The 10421-nt window shown below is 43.3% G+C and overlaps 1 protein-coding gene across 1 annotated transcript in view; it reads right to left on the bottom strand.

Moving 5' to 3' along the window:
• Nucleotides 1-10421, bottom strand: part of ABCA5 (ATP-binding cassette, sub-family A (ABC1), member 5) — a 20457-nt gene that overhangs the window by 1413 nt on the left and 8623 nt on the right. The window contains 14 exon segments of the mRNA XM_009080419.1: nucleotides 1-25; nucleotides 551-625; nucleotides 1390-1527; nucleotides 1765-1878; nucleotides 2884-3054; nucleotides 3303-3416; nucleotides 4184-4321; nucleotides 5257-5390; nucleotides 6223-6392; nucleotides 6638-6839; nucleotides 7967-8086; nucleotides 9235-9374; nucleotides 9586-9676; nucleotides 9814-9952. The exon segment at nucleotides 1-25 is cut by the window's left edge and continues 55 nt beyond it. Of these exon segments, the coding sequence (XP_009078667.1) occupies nucleotides 1-25; nucleotides 551-625; nucleotides 1390-1527; nucleotides 1765-1878; nucleotides 2884-3054; nucleotides 3303-3416; nucleotides 4184-4321; nucleotides 5257-5390; nucleotides 6223-6392; nucleotides 6638-6839; nucleotides 7967-8086; nucleotides 9235-9374; nucleotides 9586-9676; nucleotides 9814-9952 (1771 nt within the window).

The following is a 10421-nucleotide window of genomic DNA, read 5'->3' as shown; positions in this document are numbered from 1 at the left end:
GCCACACCAGGCACTGCAAATAAGGCTAAAACACACCAACACCACTCTGGTTACTCACAGAGCTGTCAAACCTCCAGGGCTGATGACCCTAGAGGTGACCCCAGCAGTGTGATGAGAGACAAGAAGCTCCAGCTCTGCATCATCACAGAATTGCTGCTGTTTCCAAAAGTATTAACTATCTCATTAAATGCTGCTCAACAGCTCTGAGGATGCACAACCAAAGTCTGCTTAGACTTAAAGGCAATTATTTGGAGTTTTTGGAGAGAGGAGGGACTGTCCCTGCTCTGGAGTTCTTGCTCCATCAGCACAGACTCCTAGAATAATCAGAATTAATATCAACAGTGTTAATTAGGCCACTGAGGCAGCAGATGTGGAGCTGGTGGGCACAGCAGCTCTACTGATTGTGCTCGTGCTGCAACAGGCTGCAGAAGCTGCAGGCTCAGCACTAGATCAAATCTTGGTTAATGAAGATGTGAACAGAAGGAGCTCCCAGCAGGAACCAGCAATTCTCTACAGCAAAAATAGCAGATGAGCTAATCTCCACACTCACAGCTAGAACTGCTACCAGCAGCCTGTCCCAGGGATCGTAGTATCCTCCAGTCTTCCTCTTGCCTTTCCAGGAGACCTGAGGATTCAGAGAAAAGACACATTCAGGTAAAGACTCACCTACCAGAGAATGTGTACTCTATTCACTGTGCTTGAATCTCAATGACTCAAGTGAAGTTATGGTGCTCAAGCAGTTCCTGAGCTCTGCAGAGACTCAGATTGCTCAAGTTTGACACCAGGAAAACTCCATCCAAATCCTTGGGGCTGCTCCTGGTTTCAAGCCACCAAGTCCCAATTAACCCACTTCCCATCACATGGTTTGCCTGTAGATATCATAGACTCAAGGAATGGTTTGGGTTGGAAAGGCCCTTAAAGATTATCTTATCCCACCCCCTGCCCTGGGCAGGGACACCTCCCACTAGTTTAGATTGCTCCAAGCCCCATCCAACCTGGCCTGGAACACTCCCAGGGATGGAGCAGCCACAGCTTCTCTGGTCAACCTGTGCCAGTGCCTCAGCACCTCACAGGGAGGAATTTCTGCCTAATATCCAATCTAAACCTACACTCTGTCAATTTGACCCATGTCCCCTTGTCCTGCCATCACATGCCCTTGTAAAAAGTCCCTCTCCACCTTTCTTTTAGGCTCCTTTCCCTTAGGTACTGGAAGGAAATTTAATGGCAATTTTGTAACTGCAACACTTTGCTTAAGAGGAAAAAGATGATTTTCCTCCAGCAGTTGTTGTTCTTCACCCGTTAAATGGCTCTAGGTGACACATTAAAGACACCCACCCAATCCCAGCCACTCACAAGAGCTCTGAAGTTGATTCCTCTGAGTCCCCTTACCTTGATAAAGCAAATCAGACAGCCAATAAGGGGGTAAATAGGAATGAAGATGCAGAAGATATAATGCAGGATGGTGGTTACCAGATAATAATCCAGGAAAAAAGCCACTTCAGTGACAACTGTGCAGAGCAAGGCTGTCTGTACAGAAGAAAAGGGGGGAAAAAAGTCCATTTTCATCCAGTTCAGACTCTAAGCATATATCAATTAATTTGAGGCACATTTTAAAATATTTTATCATTTAGATATGGCAATAAGAGGGAGATATTGGTAAATACGTGCATTAAGGACAGAGAGTTTAATAAAATAGCTGGGAAGCTGCTGAGGCTTTGGAGATCAATCCCCCCAGTTATCCCAACTCAAGATCAAGTCACTCACCACTGAAAATATAAATGACCAAAATTCCTTGGTATTCTGAACTTTTTTAAAGGTGAAGGAAACCACGTAAGTGAAGAGAACAACTGAGGGGACATAACCAATCAGGCAAAAAATCTGCAAAGAGAGGAAAGGATTCTCAGGAAACGTGCAGCAACAACAGGAATTTTTTGCATAAGATCAACTAGAATTATTTTAGTGTGATGGATTCATCTTTGTCACTTAATTTGATGTCTTTTGCTGCCTTGGTATGTACAGAACATATTAGTAAAGGCACAAAGAGTGTGTGGAAAAGCAGGAAAATCCCTCAGTTCCTTTAAACTCTTCCCCATTTTTTTTTCCACAGCAGAGGCTCCATAAATGCTGATTTTGGCAAATATGAAGAATTCCTGCTTAGCATATTTTGTAGGAATTAAGACAAGGCTAAGCAAACCAGCACTGCAGTCACCTCCCAGAGCTGCTTAACTGGCTAGGAAAATCTGACTCCTCTCAACTCCAACCACTCTGAATATCAAAGACATGAAGGTCCTGTGGTCTCTTCAGCCTGATCACATGCTGCAATTCACTGCAGAGATGGTCTGTGCTCAAAGTCACTGTGCCCTTGTCATTAGCAGCACGTTGAGGCAAACACAGCAATTATCCATCAGCAGCAAAGAGCTGAGAAAGGAGCATTTCCAAGGAGCATTTTCTTGGAAAACAGCAAGCTTTTAAAGCTTTATTTTATTCAAATTCTGAACAAAACTCCTCAATGGCAATATTTTTCCCCCATAGAGAGTATTTTGCCTCTGCATCAAAAGCCTTAATGAATTAACACCTAGTTAAGTGTTTTCCAGCAATTATCCATCAGCAGCAAAGAGCTGAGAAAGGAGCATTTCCAAGGAGCATTTTCTTGGAAAACAGCAAGCTTTTAAAGCTTTATTTTATTCAAATTCTGAACAAAACTCCTCAATGGCAATATTTTTCCCCCATAGAGAGTATTTTGCCTCTGCATCAAAAGCCTTAATGAATTAACACCTAGTTAAGTGTTTTCCATGTATATGGAAAAATTCTTTTTTTTTTAAGGGAAGTAAAATACTGGAAGAAAACACCATGACCATACTCTGCCTCCCCCACCACACTCACCACAGCCAGGAACTTGCTCACGTAGAAGTAAACACCATAGTGGAAGGCAAAGAGGCTTCCAATCATCAGCACAAGGATGGAAAAGAACAGGGGGAAGTCAATGACAGCTTGGCCAGTCCAGTAAGCAGAGGGATAGAGCCCTGCAATCTTCAGCTGTGTGTAGGCTTTGATCTGCAGCAGAAGAAAACAGGGATAATTGTATGTTAATTACCATTAATGTCATGTTAATCTGCTTCAGTGTTATCTGGTTATTGCCCAGTTTAGCTTTCCACAGAAAAGCTTTTCCCCCCAAGTCTGCTCCATCCCATCCATGGGATATTTTCATTGAAAAACGTATGTTAAACCCCTCTCTGGGTTTGCCCCCAAATCCCAAGATTTTTGCCTTCCTGTGCATCTTTGGCTCAACCCCTGGGACTTACCTTGTGGTTTTCTGCATTGTCCATGGCAAAATAAGGAGGCATCCCAGTGATGATTATCCCCAGCAACACAGCCTCAAAGTAGATCTCCAGTCTGAAAATTGTGTCTGGAAGATTCTGGAATATGAATCACATTTCCTTCAGTACCAGAATATGTAAATTGCATTTAGCATTGGAACTGAATGCTGAGATATAAATTCTGTGTAGGTCAAGTGCAGCATGAGGAAAAATACCTATGGAGTATTTATATGAAGAATAAATAATCACTAATGAACTCTTGGAGCATTTCTCTGCTGCAGGAGGTCCTCTCCCCTCCCAAAGGCCATCCCAGCTCTGCACAGGAGGCAGCAAACCCAGAACTGAAGATAACCACTAACAAACCCATAATGGATTCCTAGGATCATGGAATGCTTTGGGTTGGGAAGGACCTTAAGGACCATCTAGTCATAGAATCTGAGAATTTTAGGGTGGGAATGGACCTTTAGACCATCTAGTCCCAACCCCCTGCCCTGGGCAGGGACACCTCCCACCAGAGCAGGTTGCTCAAGGCTTTATCCAACCTGGCTGTGAACACTGCCAGGGTTGGGGCAAAACTTGGGCAGGGGCTAATCCTGGACAGAAACACCTTCCACTAGAGCATGTTGCTCTAACTCCCATTCAACCTCTAATTCCCAACCCAACATCCTTCTTTCCAAGCTCCTTTGTCCTCTACTTCCACAACCAGCACAGCAAAATCCCAACACCTTTCACATCCTCTTGAATTCTCAACCAGTCCCAAGCAGCTTCTCTTTGTTTAGTGAGGTGTTTCTGCACTCCCCCTCTCACCTCAGGGATGCTCTGCCCCCTGCCCCATGTTCCAGGTTGCTTTTTGGGGTGCTGCTCACCTGGATGAAGGGGTTGCTCCAGATTTGGATGCTCTCTGTCACGTTCAGGCTGCGCAGGAGGAGGTTGCTGACAATATTCATCAGAACTGGCAGGGAATGCACCATGGTACTGTTGAATATGACTGTGAAAACATAATTCTAGGAAGAAAAGTATGTGCTGGATTAATTCTTCTGCACAAAAGGGCAATTCCCTGAGAGGGCTCTCCTTAATTAAACCTGAGCATGGGGAAAAGGCTTTGCATAATTGAGTCTGCTTTGCAGGAAAGCTCTGGAGCTGCTCAGGGTGGTTATAACACATCACCTCATCCAGGAAAACAGTCATGCTCACAGAGAATAAATTCTTTGGAATCAATTCCCAGCATGTTTTATGGAACAGAGACACTGTGACAAATGATGCTGCAGACAATTACAGCCTGAAAACCAAAACACACAAGGACTCACACTCCGATGTTCTTGTTAATGGGTCTAAAAATCAGAGAGGCAAAAAAATGTACAGGAGCTAAGGGCTGAAGTGTCACCCTGATGTGAGCAGTGTCAGGGAAGAAAAATGGCAACAAGAGCCAGAGGTGGCACATTGCAAAGCAGTTCCTGTGCTGAGGATTAAATCTGACCTGAAGTTCAGCTCTTCCTTCAGTGACCAGACTGTAATGAGCACATACAATGCAAGAAACTCATTTTTCTTTACACATGAAACACCACGGGATTATACTTCTGTCAGATTGTGTAATTCAGGCAGTATAAGTAAAATCAAATACTAAAAAAAAAAAAGTCCTGTGCCAGGTCTGTTGTGAAGTAGAACATTTCTCTTGGCTTCTTGTGTCTTTGCAGGGAAGAAATGAAACGGAGGTTTTTTAGCCTACTATAGTTATAACTATGGAAGAACAATGATTTTGGTAATATTTCCATTCTAGCAATACAAGTCCTCTTTGCAGACCTCTTGTCTAAGCAATACTCTATGATATTACTTGATTTTATGGCTCAATAGGTGCTTTTCAGGTCAGAGCATCCCACACCAGGCCCTACCCAGCTCTTGAGGCCTCTTTGGGGTACAACCCAACCAGTTTGTGTCTTACCTGCCTGGATTCCAGGGCAAACACGTTTAAAGCTGCACTGTGAGGGGCAACTGAGACATAATCACTGTCATTGAACATCTCCAAGAGGATGTTCATGCTCTCAAGGGAATGGACAACGTCGTCGATATCTGACTCTGGTGTAGGACAGAGAAAACAGAGAATCATTTCAGCTGGAAAAGACCTTTAATATCATTGAGTCCAACTGTTACTCCCCAAATGCCACATCTATACATCTCTTAAATCCTTCTTCATCCCCAGCCTGGAGTGTTGTACCCAAAATTATTGGTGCATTTTCTCACTGATATAACCCTATGACAGGTCAGTTTCCCTTTACTCACACTCACCAGAGTTCTCTGCTAGTCTGACCACCACAAATGATTTTATTTTGGCTTTTCACTCAACAGCCTCCAAAGAATTGAGGAAAAGTTGGTGGTTAGATTCTCCAATGAGTTTGTGCAAGTCAAACACAACAGTGAGGGAGCTGAGCTGCCAAGGAGCAGCATCAGGATACTCTAAGTTTAAGCTGAATAGAGCTAAAAATGCTGGAAACCAGTGACACTTTGAAATGGTGCCCAGAGAAAATTAGTTGTATTTAGTAGAAATTCCTGATAGCTCACTTCTATTGCCTGAATTACTCCTGGACACTTTTAAAACATCCTAAGTGGAAACACAAAGCAATTTTCCACAGGGTTTTACAGCTGGATTTGAATATTGATGTATCTAAACATCTCTGGGCAGTTCCCTCATACAGGTCATGTTCTAACACAGCAAGAATAAGGCTATGGATGTAGGAGGAGAAGGAAGATCTCCAAACCAAACCCTATAGCAGAAAGGATACTCAATTCTTTACCATCTCTGAGGACTTAGAAACTCCTCATCTGAGTTAATTTCATGGGAAAAGTTTGTCCCCAACCCCAGAAGTAGCTCCATTAAAGAGAGAGGTGGAGACAGAAGCTGCTCCCCTACCTGTGGAGTTCTGCAGCAGGAGACGACTCCTGTACTTGTGGGAATTCTCTCCAGGCTTCAGCAAGTACAAATCTGGGGCAAGTTTGATAGCAGCTACCGAAGTTTTGATGATGTGATGTATGAAAAACAACAAAATTTGAACTACAAGAAAAATCAGAAAAAGCAACAACCTGAAAGAAATAATAAAAAAAAAAAGGTTTTGGTGTATTACAATTCAGTGAGAGCCAGTTTTGTGCATGCTATTAAAACAGCATCTCCCTCAACCCCAAATAAATGTATTCAACAGAAATTACAGCTTCATGCTACTTTTTAAATGAAACTGTGGGGAGAAATGAATCACCTCCTTCCCTTTCTTTGGTGCCATGCAGACAGGTTTGGAGAGCTTTATATACAAATGAGAAGCCCAAATACTTACATCACTCTCACACATTTATTTTCCCTCTTCAGGCTAAGGAAATGAACTTTGGCTATGGTGGAAACCTGTTTCTTCCACAGGGCTGCATTGCTCATGGCTGGTGCCTTTGTCTCTGACAGCATCAGGAGGCTCTGCTCCATGTCATCGAAGGATTTCGTGTCCACCTCATCCTGCACTTGCTGGGAATGGAACACACTGTAATCTGAAACAGGGGAAGAGTAGAACTCTACAGATTTGATGCTCTGACAGAGCTACAGGTTGAAATAGGAGAGGTAGAAGAGTCAGGTGGACATTGACTCCTTCTGCTTCTTATTGCAGAAGTCACCTCATCTCATCCTATTGTATCCCATCCCATTTCATCTTATCCATTCCCATCCCATCTCTCAACTTAACCCCAAGGTCCATGACACTGATCCACCCCAATCACATGAGTGGCAGATACTCAGAGTCATAGAATCACCAAAGTTGGAAGAGACCTTTAAGATCATTACATCCAGCTTAGATGACACAAATTTCTGCCACTCCAAAGGTGCAGAAATGCCCCAATTTCACACCATTGGGCTGTGTATGCACCTGGATTACTCAGCACCAGCATATTCAGCTGTTAAACTCTCTTAGACCCACACAGAAACTTTGTGGAGCAGGGTAGTAAATCTACTGAGGGAGTAAGTTTATATACCAGTATACTATATGTACTATATATATACTATAGGAGTGTATATACTTACTTATACCAGTAAGTCTATACCCCACAGAAAGCTCTAGAACAATTAAAAGAGCTCAAACCATTCAAGGTTGACATCAAAAGAAGAACTGATTAATTCTGGAGTCATACGAAGTGTTCCCAAAGTTTAATTTGAACTGAAAGTTAATTTAAAAGAAGGGAAGAGACACAAGTTCAGCTATTCCAGCCTCAAGTGCAGCTGCTAATGGTGCTGTTCATGCAGAAAGTTGGGAATTAATTTGACACTGTGCATTTCTAATTTCTTGAAAGCAAATTCCATTAAGAAAATAAAGGACATTTTAGAAAGCAGCTCATAAAATGTGTGGCTGCAAAGCGAAGGAGTCAGATCTAAGTACACTGGTTGAAAAATTAATAAGCCAAAAGTTTTTCCCCTGGATCCTCCCAGAATCACTCCCAATTCACTGCTTTTCATGATGAATATTTCAAAAGCCTGGAATGGCATGAGACCAAAGGAGCCTCATGTGCTGGATGCAGCACCTGGAGAAGGTTTTCTTCTTACCTCCTCCTGGCAGTGAGAATTCTCCACTACCTGAGACTAAATCAAACATGAGGGAAAACAAGAGAAGAGCCATGATCCATCTCACCTGCTTGATCAATCTCTGCCTCAACTTCCAGCTTCAGGTAGACATCCTCCAGTGTGGTCATGGACACACCATAGGTGATAACACCCAGATGGGAATGGGTGTCCAGGTCAGAAAACAAGCCTAGGGACACAAGGGACACATGCAGCTCTGAAACTGGACACATGCAGCTCTAAATTGGGCTCCATCACCTTCCCACAGAGCTTCAAGCACACAGACACATCCCTAAACTGAGTAATTTCTTATCTATATAAAATATTGTTTTTATAGATACATAAAAAAATTCCCAGGTAGGTCAAGTCCTGTTGATCAGGTAGGAGATCCTGAATAGCACACAGAGCTTGAAGCCCAACATCAGGTACAAAGTGAGAGCACTTATTAGCCCCTTGAGATGCAAAATGCTATTGAGTTCTTGCCAGTCCTGTGAAGTGAAGGACTTACAATGAGGAGCTTCAGAGCCAAAGTCACACTGAAGGAAAATGCAAATGTATAAAATGGGAAGAGCAGTTGGATACCAAATGATGCTCCTCAAATCTCTGCAGTTTCTCCTGCCCCAGTTGCCAAGGCACATTCCTAACCTTGGCTTCTCCTTGCAATACTTAGGAGGAATTGATTCCATCTTACATAAAGATGCTTGTTTTCAAAGTACAAGCAGTGGCAGCTGAAGATAAAGTTATTAAATTATTAACTCCAATGCAGCAGGGGAAAAAAAAAAAAAACCTTATGAAATATCAGCTGCATATTCCCACCAGTACTGATTTCCCCTTTGCTTTCCACTGAGCACAGAGGACACACTGTTTATTCTGTTTATTTCTGGGAGGTGAACAAGGACCAGATAATTGCTGCCATCTAGTGAAACCCTCATATCTGCTCCACGTTCCCTCTCACCATGGAATATTCAGGCAGTGACACGATGCTCTTTGAGGCTGTTGATTTGGGAGTTTGGGGCTTGCTGGATTCTCTCTGGAGGCCACTAAAACCCTCTGCCATCAGATGATGCTTCTGCAGGACAAGGGGATGTTTGGGTGAAAGGGTCTCCTTCTGTTGGGTACCCACATCCCTCTGAACACACCACAGCTCTTGGAGGAGACAACAGTGTCCTCACTCACCTGAGAAAGACCTCACTGACTCCCTATCAGCCAAATACTAATATATATAACCCCACATAGACACAGAGGTGACACTTTACCAAGGCCTGCAGGCCATGGCCATGCTTAATGGCTTTCCCATCTGCAGCAGCTCAGCCCTGCAGCACCACCAACCATCAATACCTGCAAATTTGTCCATGTCCTTGAGTGGGAGGGTGTACACCAGCTGCTCATCATTCTCCTGGATCAGGCTGGCTGCAGGGATGTGTTGCCTTATCAGTGAGGTTGTAGCTTCTGTGTTGCAATAGGCATCGATGTGCATGCTAGAAAAACATGAGATTGGGGGTTTAAGGCTTGACTTCCCCCCCAACACTGCACCAGAACTCTCAGCCAGCACAGCACCATTCACCAAACATTCAGTTTTATCAGTCAAGGTGATAAAAGGATCTTTTTTGAGGGGGAAGGGGGTGTTATCTCATAGATTTCAAGAGGAAACACTAAAAAGCAGCCCCATGATGGCATCAAATTGATTACCTCAAGCGGTAGCCAATTCCCCATTTGCTTTTGAGAAAGAGAGAAGATCCAAGGCATTTTAGTATCCCTTGGGAAATCACAGCTTTCCTATCTGGAATAAAAATCAGAAGGCACTTTGAAGTTGAATATAGACCATTGCCTCCAAAACCCAACTCTATCTCCAAACAGATGTCTATTCCATAGTTAGAGGAGCATCACTGACACTGTCTCTGCCCCAGGAGGACTCACCAGCAAGGATATCTGCCTCATCCATGAAGTGGGTGCTGAAAACAGTCACATGATTGGCTTTTCTGTTCTTCAGGAGGTTCCAGACGATGTGACGTGAACAGGGATCCATCCCTGCTGTTGGCTCATCCAGCAGCAAAACCTGTGTGCAAAACCAAGAGGTGTTTGCAAAGCCACATCCACAGAACAGACCTCAGGAATCCCAACCTAAGTCACAGATCCTTGTTTAAAGCCTGCTACATCCTCCTCTAGGGGTAGGAACCATCCCAGACTAAGCAAAGCAGCTATTGTCACTCTGCTTTGAATGAATCCATCTCCTGTTATACTAAGGGAAAAGTTGTGTAATAAATTAATCCCATAGTTTGGTTTAATCTGGTTCTAATTCTATTATATATTAGCATGATGATGATGGAGGTATGGACTTGCTCTTCCTGCTAAAGGATCTGGTTCTAATTCTATTATATATTAGGATGATGATGATGGAGGTATGGATTTGTTCTTCCTGCTAAGGACTGGTTAAATACACACCCCTGGGAACTGTCACACATCATTTTCAGACATCTCAAAGTAGTTCTCATTCTCACAGCCCAGAAATTACAGAGCTCTAACAG

Source organism: Acanthisitta chloris, unplaced genomic scaffold, assembly GCF_000695815.1.
Source record: "Acanthisitta chloris isolate BGI_N310 unplaced genomic scaffold, ASM69581v1 scaffold9060, whole genome shotgun sequence".
NCBI classification, from domain to species: Eukaryota; Metazoa; Chordata; class Aves; order Passeriformes; family Acanthisittidae; genus Acanthisitta; species Acanthisitta chloris.
The sequence above is the reverse complement of the archived record's forward strand: the minus strand, read 5'-3'. Positions and strand labels throughout refer to the sequence as shown.